At 38.3% G+C, this 20,546-nt stretch overlaps 1 protein-coding gene across 1 annotated transcript in view; it reads right to left on the reverse strand.

Annotated features, from left to right (window-relative positions):
* Positions 1–1,802: 1,802 nt before the first annotated feature.
* Positions 1,803–20,546, reverse strand: part of DNAH7 (dynein axonemal heavy chain 7) — a 272,843-nt gene continuing 254,099 nt past the window's right edge. Inside the window, exons 60-64 of the mRNA XM_003796072.2 lie at positions 17,674–17,904; positions 13,829–13,981; positions 12,091–12,268; positions 5,032–5,135; positions 1,803–2,214 (exon numbers count right to left, since the gene is read on the reverse strand). Of these exons, the coding sequence (XP_003796120.1) occupies positions 2,008–2,214; positions 5,032–5,135; positions 12,091–12,268; positions 13,829–13,981; positions 17,674–17,904 (873 nt within the window). The 3' untranslated portion in view covers positions 1,803–2,007. The remainder of the gene's footprint in view (positions 2,215–5,031; positions 5,136–12,090; positions 12,269–13,828; positions 13,982–17,673; positions 17,905–20,546) is intronic.

Genomic DNA, 20,546 nt, shown 5'->3' on the forward strand with positions numbered 1-20,546 from the left:
AATTGTAACCCTCATATCAAAGAAATCAACCCAAATGTGGTCTAAATAGTAGATTTTCTTACTTTAAAAGTACCAACTAGTTAATTGGGAAATTTAAGTTCTGGGTATTCACACTGGTTTACCAGTTTGGCATTAGAACCAAGAGCACATGCTGTGACTGACAGAAAGGCGGTAAGGCAGAAAATCCAAGTTTACCATGTCGATAAATCTGTACATGTAGTGTCAAAACAGTTACTAGAGTAAACTCCATTGATACCGTGGCCGACATGGTACCAAGTGACTTGGAAGATACCATTTAAATGACTAAGCTGGAATCACTTGATCATTTTGTGCCAAGATATGCTTTTGGTGCCTGGCAAGGATTAGTCTCTTTTTTAGGTGCCCTACCATAGTTGCGAATTATTTGTGAGAAGTGCAAGCTATGTTTATCCTGAATTTTGACTTACTAATTGGTAGTATTAGTCATATGCATGTAGCTTTCTGTTTCTGTCTTGCGCCATAGGTCTTCATTTACGCCAGGTGAACTGTATTTGAACTGTGTGCAGCTAGCTTTGTTTTAATCTGCTTGTAGCTGCTTTAAAAATCTTGTTCAAATATATAAGAGCCAAACTCTTCCATTCCATTTAAAATATTGCATTTAGTTGTCCTCTTTTCTCCTGTTGCTTTCCTCTTACTCTATGAACTTTAAAACAAAACAGAATAGAATTTTGAGGGCAGCACATGCACCCAGGTATTAATAGATTATTGCCAGTGTTTATTCTTTACGCTGTAAGCAAGGGAGCCTAGGTGGTGTTATTTCTTTAATTTATGTTTGAATTTGAAAACTTATTTCTGAATTCTCTATGGCCTCCTGGTAATAAGTAGCAGTTTGATACATGGATTATTTTCAGCATTGGGCACTGAATTAGGACAGTCCTCATCTCATTGCTTGGCCCTACAAGCAACCTAGCTAAAAGGTGCTGATATTTTATTTAGTACTGCCAATTTTAAGTAATTCAAATGTCTTGATTTCTGAACCAAGATGTATTTATAGTTCATTTTTGGTTTTTATACCCAAGGAGAATTCTGCATTCCAGCATTAAATCTTCATTTAAAAACTTGTATAAAACCAATAGCTGGAATATACTACTAGTTTTAAAATAAATGCCTGGTTTAAAGCAAATGGGTTATGCTGAACTATATAAAGTTTTTATATTCTCTCAAAAATGGTATTATCTTTGTTTGCTAGATTTTTAAAATCTTTTCAGAGGGCTGTACCAGTTGCTGCTAGTATTTTCTTAGGGTTCCACCAGTATTTAGTTTTTACATCATTCTAATGTATAGTTTCAAGTCTTAATAGACAATCTGAATTCCACTACATTTCTGTTTGGCTCCAACATTCCATTTAGCTTGACTAGTCAATTTAACATGTGTTTGTTGGAGATCATTAATGTTACTTGTACAATGCTGTCACTGTGTGACATCCGTATGAATTTTGGTGTATATCACATTGCATTCAATCAGCTGTGATTATGCTTAGAAATACTATAGTAACTAGATACAGTGTGAATTTTTTCCATTAACAGTAAGTCAGTGGCTTAAATGTGATTATGGTCCTGCAAGGTGATACTTGCTGAAATATCTAAACTTTTTTTTTTGTTGTAACTGAATCATTTTTTAAAAATTTATAAAGCTGGAAATGATCAAATGCTGGGTTTTTTTCATTGTCAACAGTGGTGTGTCATTTTATGTATGTTCCTAATGCTTATGGAACTCTCCCAAAATAAAGTTACTCAAAAACAGTAAGCAAATATACCACTGTGTTTTCTTTAGTCTTTATTTCAGAACATTTTCTTACATTGAAATGTGAATCATTTAAAATTATTGGCATTTTCACATAAGTAAATTCATAATTAAGTGTAACTTTAGTCAAATTTATTTAAACCAAAGAAATTGTTTAAACAGTAAAATATACTTTCTACTCAACCATCTAACCAGAAATAAGAACAAGGAAATGACATTGCCTGGTTATGAATTAAGTTGACATAACAATGCTACGCCCCGTCCAATCCAGTGCTCCTTGGGTTGGTCAGAGGGAAGAGTCATGGCAATCACAAAATTTGTAGAATGGCCAGTAGTGGATAAAGTTCCTCTTCGTTCACTTGTCTTATACAATGGAGCAACATAACTTGGTCGTTTTGGTATGTCTGCCTTCTTACAGGGCTTTAGCCACATCTGCAAGAAAGTGCATAATACCTCTTTAAGTCAAGGCCATCATACTTAACGTGTACTATGCATCTGAGCCAACTGTGGTATTCTCAGAGTAAGGTTGTCTGTGAATTTCTGTTGCCCAAATATATTTTACTATTGTCAGTAGTGCTGTAATTGCTCAAAACTTACTTTTAGAGCTCTTATAACTAACTTTAGAAACTAAATGAGAAAAATCAGTTTAGAAACTGAATGAGAAAAAATAGTTTTCACCTACACTATCAAAAAACATTATCCAGGGTGGCCCCTGTGGCTCAGTAAGTAAGGTGCTGGCCCCATATACCGAGGGTGGTGGGTTCAAACCCAGCCCTGGCCAAACTGTAACAAAAAAATAGCTGGGTGTCGTGGTGGGCGCCTGTAGTCCCAGCTACCCGGGAGGCTGAGGCAAGAGAATCACCTAAGCCCAGGAATTGGAGGTTGCTGTGAGCTGTGACGCCACAGCACTCTACCAAGGGCAATAAAGTGAGACTCTGTCTCTTAAAATAAATTATCCACCTGACCTGTTTATCACCTCTGCACTATACTTATCTAAGGATGATTTTTGGTGCTTGTTACAACACCTAATCAGGTGTACTTTGAAAGGAGAGGATGACCACCACTGATACTCGTGCTGCATTAATTGTGAAAGCCAGTCTCAAAAAGATCTGGAGGGATTTTTAGTAACAACAATGTAACTAGAGCACCTTCCCATTTTAGGAGACTATTTTAAAAGCAATTTGGCTTGGTGCCATAGCACAGTGGTTATAGCGCCAGCCACATACACCAAGGCTGGCAGGTTCGAACCTGGCATGGGCCTGCTAAAACGAAAATGACAACTGCAACAACAACAACAAAAATAGCCAGGCGTTGTGGTGGGGTGTCTATAGTTCCAACTACATGGGAGGCTGAGGCATGAGAATAGCTTGAGCCCAAGAGTTTGAGGTTACTGTGAGCTGTGATGCAACTGCACTCTACTGAGGCAACAAAGTGAGATTTCGCCTCAAAAAAAAACCCAACTATGTTTACTATGCTGTTTTGAAACATCATTTTATTTCTTTCAGAACTATAATATACTCAAATTTATTCTAGACTCATTAGCTAAGTTTCCAGAATGTTAAGCATATAGATTATTATTGAACCTTACCGGTACTAAGATTTTGTAGTAAGTTAGTCTTTGCGTATATAAACTGATTAGAAAGATGTTTTAGAAATAACTCATTGTTCTAGAAGTAGCAGTTCCTGAGGTGACAGGTAGGACTTGAAAGCCCCATTGTTCAGAGCTCTCTTTTGTGTTTGTCAGGTCAAAACACAAATCGTATGAATGAGTTTATGAGGATCCAGTTTTGTCTCCTCCCACACAAATAGTGGGATCAGATTGTCAGAAGATACATAAAGGAGTTTTATAGATATTAGCTACAATTTTGAGATTCAGAGCACTTGCAGATATTGATAATTTCAATTCAAGTAGATTTTTCTAATGAGAATTTTTATTTCTTTTTGGGGAATTTTTTATTTCTTACCAGCTGACTTCCTTATTCAGGTGACTCATTATCCATTTATAAGTTTCTTCTTTTGCTCACTGGAAGCTACTTTAGAGTTTTCATGTGGAAGATTTAAAAAAAAAAAAAAACACCTAAATCCCAATCAATTCCTGGATTGAAAACATTTATTTGCCCTTGTGACTCTCAGTTGGGTTTCGTATTTTAGTCATCTTCTGCCCACAGTATTTTAGTATATAAATGGGTTTCTCATAACTGGCTGTCAGCTGGCCCTTCACCTTGCCTGTTACAGCTGCTCTGAAGGACTTTTTACCTGTCTCAGCTGCTCCCCAAGTCCCACAAACAGTTCGTGTAAATCCACAGTCTAAATTTTTTCATACCGTCCCAGACCTACCCTTCAGATTGTCCAAGAATAAATATCTCTAGCTATTTTCTCAGGATGCAGTTACAGAGGGAAACAATTACATAGTTTAATCTGCTCTGCTAAAGATAGGTGCCTAGTAAATAGAGCTTTCTTCACAGATGGTTTTCATATAGTAATCTTTTAGTCTGCAAACTCCAGATTTGTAGGGCAGAGTATATATAAGAGAAAACATATAATCACATATGTGTGTATGTATATACATATATACTGTTGATTTTATTGGTGGATTCCATATTTGCAAATTTGTCTACTCACCAAAATTTACTTCTAAACTCGCTCACAGCACTCTCATGGTCCTTGGCAAACACTGACAGCGTCAAAAGACTTGAGTCATGTGACCCACGTGTTCCCAGCTAGGGCTGAACCAAGTGAGGCTCTGCTTTCTTGTTTCCTCTCATAACTGTAAACAAGTGTCCTTTTTCACGGTCTATTTAGTGCCAAGTTTTTCACATTGTTGTGCTTTTTGTTTGCGATTTCACTGTTTAAAATGGCTCCCAAGTGTAACATGGCAGTGCTGGCTGGTGTTGTAAATGCAGAAAGGCTGATGTGCCTTGTGGAGAAAAATACTAGGTCATGCCTCAATGAAGCTCATAGTATTTTGGCCATGAGTTAATGTTACTGAATAAGATGTATTTAAATAGAGTAAAACAAGGCCATGTATCAGTCAGCTAACAAAAATGCGACTGGAGAAACTCAACCCCGCCTTTCCTCTGGGAGCGACGGTTCAGTGTTCATCAATCCAGTGTCAGCAACAACCTTATCGAACATACTTTCCATGAGTAACAAGAATTGACCACACGTGTGTATATAGGTGTACACATGGGCTACTTTACGTATGAAAGAAAGTGGTCTCCCATATATGTATCATTAGAATTTACTAACCACAGGTACTGTATCGTAGAGAATTTTGGGGTATGATTCTGCAAGTTTCTTGATCTTTCTATTCCAGGAGGCTCCATCCAGAAATAATCCATGAATGAAAACACCTACATATGAAAGAAACAGGTCAATATACTTTAAACATGCATATTGATTGAATTTTGAATCTGAAATTTCTATATGTGAATACTCTGGCAGTGGTAACTACATTAGCATCCTAAGGGTTGCTCTAAAATGAAAGTAGTCTCCTGAGTGTTCAAACATCCATATATCCAGAACATCTATACACTGCTTAGTAATGCAATATAGTAAAATCAGATGTGGAAGACAAAAATGGAAAGGAATTTTAAACTAGTCTTCGGGAAGTCCTCAGTATGTGGGAACATTATCAATTTATATTTTTAATTGGGCAGTGATTGTACTATGTTGTCAGAAACCATGAAATCTTAAAAAAAAAAAAAGCCAAAACAAAACGTGCTAATTACAAGGATCCAGTGGCTAGCATATGAACGAAGTACTCTTCTGCAAATTGCTAATATGATAAAAGTTAAAATTCTCCTAGCCTTTTAGAATTTATTCTCACTTCCAAGACCTCAGTCTGTATAATGAAAGGACAAGTAGATGAATGTGATGTCATATCCTAACAGCTGAAGAAGAGGACAAATTAGGAAATTAAAGAAAGATGAGTCCCTTCCTTTGGCTCTACATGTTGATAAGCCTCAGGGATTGAATATAGATATCAGCACAGAAAAAGTTACTGTAATTATTGTACAGATATCAAGAGAAGCAATGTGGAACTTAGACCAAGGTTTTAGTTCCAATTTGCTGTGTGAACTTAAGCAATTCATTTAACCTCAGAACCAGTTGTGTCATCTGGAGAACCTGAAAAATGGTTGTAAAACAATAATGCCTGCTTTGCCTGCCTTGTAGAGTTAGACTCAGATCAGCTGTAAGCTGACTCTGAAAGTGCTTTGTAGAGGAGATAAAAATCCTTTGAGCAGTGCTGTCCAAGAGGACTTTTTGCAGTGATGGAAAGGTTCTGTATCTGTGTTTTCCAATATGGTAGCCAGTAGCTACATGTGGCTATCAAACACTTGAAATGTGAGTTCTAAATTTTATTTTAATCATAGTTGACTGTAAACAGCCCCATGTACATAGTTCAGTGATGGGTGTTGGGGGAAGACTTAACCTTTGTCCCCTCTAGGTTTTAACTGATGGAAAGAATAAGTTGGAGTAAAATATTAGTCCTAGTAATTGACAAAGTACTTGCCCAGTAACTGCCAGTGTATAATTCTGATAAAGTGCAATTGCAAAATGCACCTCCATCTTGGGGTGATGTTGGGGGTGCGCAGAACATGCCCTGCATCCTGACCTCTCTGGCTAGCTCTAAGTCCTGCCCACCAGTCACAGAACCGTCAGAAGAAGGAAAGGAGGGAAACCATAATACTAAATAGAAATGTGGACAGAGGAGAGCCCCCACACAAGTCCACGGGAGCTTTAATATCTTGTCAGCATGACTCAATAAATCTCTGCCTCTAACCAGTCACGTATTTATTACTCACTTGGAAAGAACAATGACATCAATGAGCGTAGACAGAAGAGTTGATTTCAACACCTAGGAAAGTGGTGACAGGGACAAAATTTCCTTCCACGCCAACAATTATATAGGAAATATGATGAAGGTATTCAAATACACTTTTATTTCTTGTGGCCAGTAAGGGTCATAATGAAAACACACCTCACTCTGTGAGCCACACCTTCTGGCATCTGTGAGGTGGTCTGCACAGTGTTGGCTACAGGTTCTCCAGTCCCTGCTTTGTTCACTATTGTCTGCTTCCCCTCATGCTATACAGTGTTCTTAATTTATGACCGTCAGTCACTTGTGGTAGCCAGCAATTCAGATAAGAGGAATCTTAGATAAATACATCTAGAACAGAGGTGCCCAACCTTTAAGCACCAGGGACCAGTTTCACGGAAGACGGTTTTCCACGGCTGGTTAAGGGGGTATGCATTAAATTCTCACAAAGATGGTGCAACCTAGATTCCTCACACGTGCATTTTATAGTAAGAGTCGGTGCTGCTGTGAGATCTAAGGCAGCTGCTGATCAGACGGGCCCTGGAGCTCAGGTGGTGACCCCAGTGGTGAGGAGCAGCTGTAAGCACAGATGCAGCTTTGCTCACTCACTGCTCCCCTGCTGTGTGGCTCCAGGCCTAACAGGCCACGTGCCAGTCCTCAGCACAGGTGTTATGGACACACATCTACAATATTCAATGCCAAATACCAAGTAAAATTCCAATGGCTCGGTAGTCTTAAAGTAACCTTTAATTTAATGTTAGGTAAATAAGGGTGATATCTTTGAGCCCCAGAACCTAGCAACAAGCACACACTAAAGTATGTAGAGGAGAGAGACACAGTGAAGGGCAGAGATTGGAAAGGAAGAAACTTGAGTTCTAACCTAAGCTGCACCAAGTGGCGTCTATGTACCTCCCCCATTATCCTGGAAAAAAACAATTTCTTGGGGGAAAATCTCATTTATTTTTCATTGATTCTTACTTCTTTTTTCCTGGTAACTAGCTAAGTTGAAAAGAAAATAAACTGGAATGAGAAAAAGGCTAACCTGTGGATATGTGTGTTTATTGGTGAAAATGTGTACACATGTTTGTGTACAAAATAATAGAATTAACAATTTAGTGAAAATCTATCAGCTGTTATAAATTAAGCCTGGGTCAACACTTTGGTAGTCAGTTAAATGGTTTATTTAGCTGATGACTACTCTTTACTGTCTGATCTTGGAACACTAAATGGTCTTTATTAATCCTTTAATAAGTGGAGCTTTATATTTATTGTTTTCAAGGTAATTTGGGGTTTTCAATAGCTGACCTCGTTTAATAAGAGATTTTGTGGGCTAAATTAGTAAATCATTGTAAAAAAAAAAGTCACTGGGCATAGCCAAAGGTTCATGGTTTGATGATGGGCAATTCAGTAGTTTGATCTTGGGTATTAGCTAGTTTATAAACTTCGGGCAATGCTAGAATCTTTTAGCCAAGTTTAAAAACATAAACTCTGAGAGACAACTTCAGTCCTACTCAGACTTCAATCTAAATGCCACTTCTGCCTTCTAATGATATGAAAAAACTTAGAAAAAGTTTCTTGCATCTGAATTAAATACTTGAGAATTAACCCTAGCTTCTTCCAGAAAAATTTCCTTGAGAAATATATTTTCAAACATCTACTTCTACCAACATCCTCAGTAGACCCCTGGGAAAGCAGCTGGGCAAGACAGCCAGATGGCCTGGGGTTGAGGCCTTGGACAAGTTACTTCGCCTTTCTCAGCCTTAGTTTCCACCTCTGTATAATGTGGATAGTAGCAGTATCTGTGCCACAGGGTTGTTGTGGGGATTAAAGGTCAGGACTGAGCTATTTCTGAAACCCGGCAGCGGCACAGAGCAAGCCACAGCTAGTGTCCACGCCCTTCCCTTGGTTTGCCTTTGCCCAACTTACACACCCCTTTCCTCCTCCCTTCTCAAATATTTACTTTGAACCAAATTATCTATCCATCTTGATATGTCCTAAATTTATCTAACTATATTTTAAATTTTATAAGGGCAAGGCATAAACTTTTTTTATTAATATATTTTATGACTTTATAATCAGCTGTATGGGGAAAGAATTTTTAAAAACTACTAAGGAAAAAATAAACTAAATAACTTAGCAGAAAGTTGTTAAGTTTCCCTGAGATATTCAGAAAGATGCTAAAAGTGCTAAGAATAAAGGGATCCTGAATAAATGGCCAGATTAACGATGAGTTAGGCACCTATGGTTGGGACAAAAATAGTTTTAAGATATTAATATCACATGTCCCAATGATCCTTTACCCCTTTTATGGATTGTTCTTAAATGTGTTTCTGCAACAAAACTGTTTATTAAAGATTGGAATAAAATGTAGCTTAAGAAGTTTGGATTAGATTCCAGAATTCCTAGTGAATTCAAGCAGCATGACTTGGAATTTCTACAGCAGCATTGGACGTGTGCTAGACAGGCTGAGAGGCACCGAGGAAGGAAGGGGTCCAGACAACAAGGTCACCACTCTCTTGGCATTTGTATTGTAGTGGGGAGAAGAAACACTAAGGAGGGACACACATAAAGGTATTACAGGTGTGACTAATGTGTTCAAGTTAACAAAGAGAGTTGCAGGAGAGAATGAGGAAGTGCAGTGTGTGTGCGCTCAACAGATAGAATGCTTAGGGAGGTTCCTTCTGATGACCTGAAGGTTGGGAAGTGTGCACCATGCCAGGTCTGGGCTTAGGAACAGCATGGACAGGCAGCCCCAGGAGGGAAAGACTGAGGGGTTCGGGGAGCTGGAGGTCAGCATGCCCTGAGCGTATTGGCACTAGGAGGAGCCTTGCCCCAGTCATGGGAAGGGGCTGGACTTTATTCAAACCACAAAGGGAAAAATGACATTTGTTTTAACTCATTTAGCTGACATAATCTGTCTACATTTTTGAAAAAATTTCTGTGGCTTCTATACAAATTAAGGAATACTGTATATGTGGCAGTGGCCGTAGGGAGGACTGTGGGTGAGCAAGTACTCTTGATGAGAGCGTAAAAAGCCCCAGCAGAATGAAGAAGAAAGAACTCACGGGTTTCTAGCTGGCTGGTGTTACCTACTGAAATTACTTCAGTTGTACATATCTAGGACACGCTAAAGAGGAGATGTCAGGGTGACAGTTGGATGTAGATATTTGGACCTTGGAGGAGAGATTGGAGATTGACATTTGGAAGATGTCAGCAAGGAGATAACATTTAAAGATAAAAAACAGGAATCGGCCATGTGGGGAGAAGCAGCAGTTAGAAAAGAGAAACAGTCCCGGGACTGAATCTTTGCAAATTCCAGTATTTAAAGGAGCCTAAGCCAGCCAAGAAGCATGGATGTGGCCAGAGAGAGAGAGAAAATCAGGAGTGGGATCTCCTGGAAACAAAGGGAGAAGAAAGACAATGTTGGCAACTGGTGAAAATCTCTAAGACGTAAAGATGAAGACAGCAGAGAATTCGTGGATTTGTCAACATGGAAGTTGTCAGTAACTTAAAAGAACAGACAGTTGATTAGAGAGGACACATAGAAAACAGGAAGTGGGAACCTGGACGCAGCTGGGAGAATTGTAAAGACAGTTCTTTTGAGAAATTTTGCTACAAGAGGGAGCTGTAGCTGGACAGACAGGGATATTAAGACAACTGGAATTGGTCACAGGTTTGTTTTAAGAGGAGAGATTCTAGAGCATGTTGCAAGTTGATAGGAACTGTCCACTAATGAGAGAGACATCGTTGATTCTGGAAAGAACGGGCACAAAGAGTAAAACCCTTGAGAAGAAGAACATGGGATCTGATTTCTCAATGGTGCAAGTATGGACGGATAGTACCAAGAGCTCTCTTCTGACAGATTTTTATTTTTTCATGAAGAATCAGAGGTGAGAGGTGAGGGCAGAAGGAGGACCAAAGAAGGCAAAGTGGTCATTTTGAGAGTAGGAAAGCAAATTCTCAGGGAATAGTAGTTGGGTTGCTCCATAGCAGAGGGCCTCAAACTTTTTAAACAGGGGCCAGTTCACTGTCCCTCAGACCACTGGAGGGCTGGACTATAGTTTAAAAGGACAGGCAGCGGCGGCAAAAACACCCGGTGGGCGGGATAAATGTCCTCGGCCAGCCACATGTGGCCTGTGGGCCGTGGTTTGAGGATGCCTGCTCCATAGTGTTACCAACCCCCTTGAGATTCCTGACAATCAATTTAAAGTAAAACCACCGGGCACAGTAATGTGACCATCGCACACCTGCTGTGATTATATGACTACTCATTAGTACTCCCACTAGAGTATACAGTAGCTGAGGGACAGGGCTCTGAATGGTTCTCTGGTGCTATCTCCAATGCCCGATAGAGCCAGCCAGGGAGTCCACCACTCAGTGAGGAGTGAGGAAGCAGAGACTTTGGCACGTTAATAAGCAGTACTCATTAACAGTCATTAGAGAGGAAATTCATTTTCTTAAAGACAGCACCGTTTTTGTAAAATTCTGGAATATACAGCATTTAAAAATAATAAAAATAATTTAAAAGTAGTGGCCCTGTCCACTAACTTTGAAATAAAACATCAGGGTAGCCACAAAGTATTGCAAGACAAACAATCCATTAAAAAAATAAAGATTACTGGTGGCACCCATAGCTCAGTGGGCAGGGGCTGGCCATGTACACTGCGGCTGGCAGGTTTGAACCTGGCCCAGGCCAGCTAAAACAACAATGACAACTGCAACAAAACAAATAGCAGGGCGCTATGTCAGGCGCCTGTAGTCCCAGCTACTCGGGAGTCTGAGGCAGGAGAATCGCTTAAGCCCAGGAGTTTGAGGTTGCTGTGAGCTGTGACGTCTGCACTCTACCCAGGGCAACAGTTTGAGACTCTGTCTCAAAAAAATAAAAATAAAATAAATAAATAAATAAATAAATAAATAAATAAAGATTCCCTCACAATCAACAAATAAATGTTCTTATTAGCTGTGAGTTTTGGTATGGTGGATGTCACAGGAAAGGACACAGATTTTAGGAGTCTGCGGAGGTGCAGTCTTCAAGGGCTCTGGAGAAACTGCCTTCTTTTCAGGGCTATAGCATCCAGATTCCCCAAGACTAACTGAGATTATAGTTGATTATCCCATGTGCCATTAATTTGAGGGTTATTTTCTTCTTAGCTTATTAGAAATAGTTGCTAACTTACAAGATTTTGCAAAACAAAGCAAAACAAAACAGCAGTACAAAGGACATATACTATTTATCCAGATTTATCTTGTGTTTCCATTTTCTTCCCCTATTTGCACTCATTCTTTCTCTTTTCTCTTCCCTCTCCTCTCCTCTCCTCTCTCACTGGCTCTCATGTTCACTCTGTCTCTCCATAAATTTTTCTCAATAATTTGAGTGTAGTTGCATATACAGTTACTACTTTTTTTAACAGCTGAGGAAAGTAAGCAAGAATGTTGTTTTCGTTCAGGGCCAGATATGTGGCCACTCAATCTGTCGCTGTACTTACCGTCATCAGGAGCATTCTTATACTCTTTGTCATCCATCACTTCATAGTCAAACCCAAGAAGATCAATGGGAATAGTGTGTTTCCTGGCATAGTTCTGCTGGGCGCCCGTCAGGAAGGCTTGTGTGAAGAAGAAGCCAGACAGCCAGAAGACAGGGGGAGGGCCGACCTCGTACCATTGCTATGGTGTAAAACACAAGTGTCCTAACATAGAGCCTTCCAACTTTTGAATACAACATTGCTTAATAAAATTTGTCCAAATACACTTATTATTTTTTAGATAAACTATAAAAGATCTCTGTGGAGTAACAGGCCATACTCTCAAGGTTTAAAAATAAGTAACATATTCAGTGTTTTATTTTTTTATTTCAAATTCATGTCCATTATATCAGCTTTTGATTTACAATGAGCATGAACGCAGATGTAAATGTCTATTCCCCCCCAATGGTTCTTTCAGATGTACAATAATGAACATCTAATATATATTGTTGTACAATGTATCATATAGTTGATTAGAATAAGTGATTCTACAAAGTCCACTCATATGATAATATTTTTCACTTTTTTTTCCTAATTATTAGTACATAGTAGAATATTGCTCTGAGGGTTCTCCTCCTACTTCATTAAAATACAATAAAATCCAACATGTGGGAACACAATATTGTATAAGGAACTCCTGGAACAAGCTGGGAAGTGAGAGCTTGCAGGGGTCCTTAAACTTTTTAAACAGGGGACCAGTTTGCTGTCCCTCAGACCATTGGCGGGCTGGACTACAGGCCCCGGGACAAGTCGGCTGCTAAACAGGACAGGCAGTGGTGGCAAAAACACCTGGTGGGCCAGATAAATGTCCTCGGTGGGCCGCATGTGGCCCCTGTAGTTTGAGGACACCTGGAGTCTTTAGTAATGTCAAGCTACCTTACTTCTCTGTTCAGATCATAGATTCTAATGGAAAGGTAGTTGAAAACTGACTTTAACTAAATAGTAAATGACACAAGTCAGTCTGAAGAAATGAATTTGAAAGCTTTTCCCTGTAAGAGCCCAAAGTAGGACCTCGTCTTTCAACAACAATTTTAATGCTTTAGTATCAACTCTAGTACAATGGAAGGCCTATATTATGAAAAGGTAGTTTAGTCATTTTATCCCTGCAGAAATTTCCTAACAGATAGTTTTTGATGAATTATGTATAGTATCTAGGAAATTAAGTGATACTTCTAAATGTATATAACTGTTCATAAGAACATAGTTAAGCACCAATATTATCAGATAATTAGGAGATAGGCTTCTGCCCACTCGACATTTCCAAGACAATTAGCCGCCGTGATCGTTACTTACTTGGGCTGAATCAGCAATCTAGTGATTTCATGATCCAGAAAAGTGCTGGGCAATGGAGAAATAATTCTCCTTTCTAGTAGCTTGACTGGCTTTCTAAGATGTTTGCCATAGGCATCTATTTTAATGGTAAATATTTAATGGAAAAATCAACAAAGCTAGATATTTTCTCCCTTTAAATGTCACTCATTTGAATGTCTGGCTTTCTTGAAATGAATGCTTTCAGAGATTTACTTTCCATACTAGTATTTTGACAGGTCAATGTAACCATTATATACACTACAGGAAATATTTAGTAGTAGCCACTTGTGCCTGGGATGAGTAGAGAAACTGGAGAGCACAACTCATTGCAGTAGGCATTCTGAAGAAGAAAATAAAACTTAACAATTTAAGATCATTTGGATGAACTCACCTGCAAGAATTTTAGCCTTGCAAGGAAGTCGTTCACATAACTGCCAAGCGGTTTAAGACTCGGGTAAGATTTACCCATCCACATTCCTGGAATTTTGACATTCAAAATGCTACTAACCACTTCTTCAAGATCTGTAGACATCACTACAAGCCCCTGAAACACATTTAACTTTGGTTAACATGATGTATAGATTATGAACAGCCCCTTTTAAAAATGCCTTCTTCACAATTATCCTTTGTTATAAGTGTGATTAAGATTGAGTCATAAGGCAAAAAGAGAAAAAATGAAGATATTTGCTTTTGCTCACAAAAAATTCATGGTCATGAATTCTTTGAACTAAAATTTTAATAGTTTTAATCTAACCAAATTTTAACAGAAAAATCTTCTTAATATTTGATTACTCACTAGCTTTGAAATCAGAGTCTATTAAATAAACAAGTAATATATCTCCATCCTGCCTTTTTTATTAGACATTGGCTCCCTCTATAATGCAGAGTAGAGGGCAGTGACATCATCATAGCTCCCTAGAAGCTCACACTCCTGAGCTCATGATGTATAATGAGCCATTCTCCTGTGTCAGTCTCCCAAGTAGCCAGAACTACAGGGGCACATTACCACACATGACTAATTTTTCTATATTTTGTAGAGATAGGGCTTGCTACATTTCCAGGCTGGTTTTTATGCCTTCTTAGAAGGGTGGTGATGAATATGGAGTTAAAAAATTATATGAAATGCTTTTTAAAGTTAAGATATCCTAGAATTTCATTGTAAAATCTGATTGATCTTTTCCCATTTTGAACTACTAATACACAAGTGTTAAAGTTTTGAGACCCTTGAAAATTCCCAGCTATTTGATCTTTCAATTGGGCTATTGTTATTGTCATTTTTATTCCCATAGTTGAAAATATGATATATGCAGAAGATTTTGGAGTAAATTCGATTACACATTTCATTTGCCTCCTTCTCAAACCTCCACGAAAACAACAGTAAAAGAATTTATTTTTGAAGGCAAAAGCCTACAAGTACAGAAATAAATATAGGGAAAGGGATAATGACAACACAATTTTTGAGTTAGAAAGTATGTGGGTTATTGGTGGTTGATTTAGTGATCAGGAGAAACCTAAATTGGCAGAGGAGATAGCTGCAAATCAACCAGATATACACTGCAGAATACCCCTTAAATCTTATGAATTAAAGTCCCTGTATACTGCTGAAAGTGAGGAGAGGAGGATTTTTGAAACCTCCTTTAAAAAAGACATTCTTAGGTCTTCTCCAAAACTAAATGTTAACAATCTTGAATGTAACCTGGAAAGAAAAATGCAGATATCTCTAGAATGGGAAATTCCAGGCCCAGTGGGGTCAAAGTTACTATACTGAAATCAGAGGGATTAAATGAGTGTGTGGATATTGGAGACTGAGATCTCTGAGCACTCTTTTCCCCTTTTTTCTCCCAGAATGCTAGAGCCAGCCTTTACATTCTGGGAAGGAGACAGGAAAAATCAGGTCAAAAGAAATACTAATGGGGCAGCGCCTGTGGTTCACAGGAGTAGGGCACTGGCCCCATATGCCAGAGGCGAAGGGCTCAAACCCAGCCCCGGCCAAAAACTGCAACAAAAAAAAAAGAAAAAAAAGAAAAGAAAAAGAAATACTAATGATGCTGAATATTTCTTAACCTAACAGCCCAGACACATTACACTACAGTGAAGACCACGGTTAGCAATCACTCACGTTCATGTCATATCCATTCAACTCAGTAATGTTCTGTCACTAAATGTAAGCAGATCACCAAAAATTAACAGATACCAGAGGAAGGCTTTTACCATGAGAGAAAAGTTTTCAGCTGTGCATTCAATTTTAAGCACACAAAATGCTATTACGTTTTCTATTTCTTCCTGTGTCAATTTGGTAACGTATGTTTTCCCAAGAATTTGTCCATTTCATTTGCATTTTAAAATTAATTAGCATAAAGTTTTCAAGATATCCACAGATTTCTTAGACTGTAGCATGTGTTATGATGACCTCCTTTCCATTATTGATATTGGCCTTTGGTTACGTCTCTTTTTTTCTTGGTCACTTTTGTTATGTCTTTAATTGATGCTTTTACATTATTGAATTTCTGGTAATTTGAGAATAAAATATGCATTTTTATTTATGTTTTAAGTTTCTTAGTAGAGCTTTGACTTTTAAAAAATATATAGTTTCAACATGTTCCTTTGCTAAATTTATTGCAGTAATTTACCTTTTATGTAACTATAAGAAATAGGTTTTGTCCTATATATTTGGCAAATAGTTATTCTTTATATATTGAATATTATAATTTTTATGATCATAGTTTTAAAAAGTGCATCTGGTTTTAGTATTACACCAGAAAATGAGACACAGAATTTTCTCAGATAGATTATTTGGGTCATTTCACTAACATATTAAGAAAAAAGGTGAGTCTAATTTATAGACCTATTTTGCTACACTGGTTACAGATATCATTTCAAGTCAGCTTTTTCAAATTTGAAACATTTTCCTCCAAATTAGAGAAATATGAAGACAATCGTGAAAGAATATTATGAGATTATAAGTAGGTCAGATAAGTTGGGTGGTTGGGGTGGGTGAAATTGGTGCTGCAAATTTATCAATGCTCATCAATACTACCGAAATATTTGAGATAATATGTAAACTTTATTTCTGAGTATAAACAATATGTTACAGACTCTGAAATTAATCACCAGCCTTGCTTTCCCTCTTGAACTCTAAAGCTTGTATCTAATAGCAACTTGATCTTTCCACTGAGTCTATCAGGCATTTGAAAATGAATATGATCAAAACACAATTCTTGATTTCCTCCCTCAAACCAGCTCCTTTCCTAAAATTTCTATTTGCTTAGGCCAAACATTTAGGAGTTATCCTTGACCCCCTCTTGCTCATAGCCACATCAATTTTCAGCTAGCCTCATAGACTCCTCTTTTAGTAATAACTCATAAAAAACCACTTCTCTCTACCTCCAATACGACTAGAAGAGACCAAGTCAGCTGGACTTCTTCAATCATGTAATTGTCTCTGTCTGCACTTTCATTTCCTACAATCCTTTCTGCAGTGGTTAGAGTAAACTTTTAAAAACATAAAATAGATCATTTCACTTCACTGTTTAAAACACCCTGAAGGCATCCGTTCACCTTTATACTTATAATAAAATTCAAGACCTTAACCATGGCTGACACCACCATTAGGATCTGACCTCTGCCTTCTTCTCTCTGGTCCTATGGTCCCTCTCTTGCTCACTCCACTCGGGTCAGGCCAGCCCCATTTTTGTGTCCCTGAACTAGACAAACCTTGTTCTTCTCTTGGCTTTATACATGTCACACCTTCAGCCCCTTCATGTCACTGTGACTTCTGTGCAAGGGTCAACTCCTCAATCTGACTAAGAGAGCTTCTTACCCATCATTCTCTACCCCCATCTTGTTTTATTTTTTTCCATAGAACTTATCACTTACTGGAATTATATATGCATTTGTTTATTTTTAAATTGTTCTTCCCCCCAACCCCCTGTCACTAAAATGAGAGCTCTGTGAGGGCAGAGGACTTTGCCTTTCCTGGTCCTCACCATGCTGTGTGCCCTGAGCATGCATCACCCATCCTAGCTGGCACACTATCATCGTGGAGCACACTTTATACTTGCTCATCCCTTTATTAACTCTCATTCTGTGAGCTCCTCAAGGGCAGGCATTATTTTCTCTCTTTTCTATCTACAGAAATAAGAACAGTCCTTACACAGTATCTGTGGCCAAGAAATATTTGCTAAATAAATGAATACTGTGTATAATTCAATCATTTAGGAGTTTATGTTACCTTACCTTGATTGCTTTTTGAATATTAATGCATGAATCTCTTATGGTCTGCAGCAACTTATTGAACCGGCCCATCTCTTGGACAAGTACAGTGTTCATGCTCTGAGTGTAAGTTGTTGGGTATCTCCTCATGGCAGCTTCAATGTCAAAGTTGTTTGGAAGTTTGCCCAAGATGTCACCAGCGACCTCATTGACTACTTCATCTGATGATTTTGCACCAGTGCCTGCTGAACGAGACTGTGAAGAATCCAAACTATAACTAATACTCCTCATAAAGTTCTAAGAATAGCTGAACAGAAAAAAATCCTAAGGTAAATCTTTATAAGAAAGAACAGTGCTGTGCTATTTTGTCCATGATCCTTCTCCACACAAGATTTATTAAAGTTAACAGAACAGGATGGGGATGGATTTTTCAAGGGAAAACGATTGTTGGACAGGAGAAGGAAGGGCATGTGGACGTGTCCAGAGGCAAAAGAGGGTCTAGTGAAAACAAATAGGCTGTACATTTTGCTGCCTTGGTGTGTGTGTGGGGGGGAGGGGATGGAGGACCAGATGCTCCAGATAAGGAAGAAAAAGCATTTACATTGGTGGAGCGGCCAAGCGATGATGGGCATTAAACCCAGGAGGAAATCTCATCTTGCTTTGAGAAAGCATGCCACAAGATGTATTTGCTAATAACTCTGGGGCCTATTGGTTGCCAAAAGCAGAGATATAGTTTTCCCCTTGAACCAGGAGGGCAGAGAAAATAAGCTCATCTCCTCTAAGCAGTTGGAAGAGTTATGGAGAAAAGACAGACTAGTGATTCACACTGGAAGCAAGGAAGGAGAATTTCAATTTTTGTTTTTTGTATTTATAGCAACACTGTGTAAATGAATCTACATTTTCTAGAAAAACCTTTGAAATCCTCAGAACAAATGAATGTGTGTGTGTGTATGTGTGTGTGTGTGTGTGTGTGTAGGTATATGCGTTTGCTGAGGGAGAACAAGTACTATTAAAATATAAATGAATATATCTCATACTTTTCCATCCCAAGGAAATTATCTTTTGTCTTCTTTTGTTTCCTATTTTCAATACTATAAATATTAAATATTCTATAAATCTACTCTATAAATATTAACTATATTTACCTAAGTTCTATCATGACTTTTTAATGCTGCTTGCCACACACTGCCATAGGGTTATCCTATAAAGTTGTACAATAAAATAATTAAGTGTTGGCCAGTTTTAATTATGTGCTAGCAAACAAGAGCTATGTGCATATAATAATCTTTTGTTAGGATCTCAAAGTACTGAGTTTACTGCTAAATACATAAAACACTTCATAGAGAACAAAAAGGATGGTGAATATTTGGCCCAACTAGGGAAATGTTTATTTCCACTTCATTTAAATAATCACATGCTGGTTTCTGTTAGTATTTTGATGTGCATTCAAGATAACATATACTCATTAAAATTTTTTCTATTTTCTAACAAGAGCTACTCCCCTACAGAAAAATGAATGCTAGGCCTACAGTCCTTCAAAAAATGTAAAAAAAATAATTTTGGTAACGCAAACATTCCCCACACCAAAAATATGTCAGTGATGCCAACATTGGAGTGATAGGTGTTGGTAAAGTAACAGCCAAGTGATAATGAGACTTGAGAACAATTGGGGTGCTGCTTATTTATAATTAGTTAGCTTAGCTTTTTTCTTTTTACTACTTTTCCTCAGAGTCTCCACAAATACCACATGGAATCCTAAGGCAGGGGTCCTCAAACTTTTTAAACAGGGCTCCAGTTCACTGTCCCTCAGACCGATGGAGGGCCAGACTGCGGGCCCCGGGACGAGTCGGCTGCTAAGCAGGACAGGCAGTGGTGGCAAAAACACGCAGCGGGCTGGACAAATATCCTAGGTGGGCTGCATGTGGCCTGTGGGCCGTAGTTTGAGGACACCTGTCCTAAGGGTTATTGTCTTTTTATTAAACAAATAAGAAACCAGAATCTGTTTTCAAGGAGACATTATGGAGCTCAGCTTTTTTAGAGCCAGTAGACCGTATCTAGTTTTATAATATTTTAAGGTGAAAACAATTTTCCTACTCAAAATGAAGTGTGGCAGTTAAGCATAGGCAAGGAAACGGTGTAAAAGTACAGTTTCCAACTCCTGTAGCTTCTTTTTTATTTTTTCTAAGATAAATGAGTTAAATACATAATCTATTAGTCTTGCCACGGTTACCTTACTCTCCTGGCTCTGTCGTTCTGATCTCCTGGCCTCTAAATTGAGACAAACGCAATCTAGAATCACTGAACTACTGCTTACCCATTACTGCAATTGTACTTGCCAATCTGAGTTTGAGGATATGAAAAGAGGTTGTTTAATTATATACTGAAAAGATGCCCCTTGTGTATTTCAACTTATTTGTTTGGTTCTGAGTCATTTTCTGTTGGAATGAGCCCACTGTTTTATGTATTCCGTAATGTGGCACACCCCATCAAGTTTAAATAAAGCCAAAGCCACAGCAAATGTCCTGTTGTCGGACTGCCGTGTATTACACATCTAATGTTTCTAAAAAATATACTTATTTATGTTCGGACATATGCTTTCATGCCCAGGCAATAACTGATTTTAGTGCTTTCAACATGTGAAATGGATATAAGAATAGTGTCTCCTTTTTGCCTTATTAGAAAATGTCATCAGAGAGTAGACCAGAGATGGGGGTTCCATGGACTCTTCATCAGTGATAACACACAACATTATCTGCCTAATTTTTTGGCTTTTTCAGCATGTCTGGATAACGACTTTTTAGGTCTTAACCCATTTTTAGAATCTAGAAAGGCTCAACCAGCTAAGGCGCCAGCCACGTACACCTAAGGTGGCGGGTTCGAATCCCCAGCCCAGACCC

This window comes from Otolemur garnettii, unplaced genomic scaffold, assembly GCF_000181295.1.
Source record: "Otolemur garnettii isolate 467f Iridium unplaced genomic scaffold, OtoGar3 scaffold00100, whole genome shotgun sequence".
In the NCBI taxonomy this organism is placed as follows: domain Eukaryota; kingdom Metazoa; phylum Chordata; class Mammalia; order Primates; family Galagidae; genus Otolemur; species Otolemur garnettii.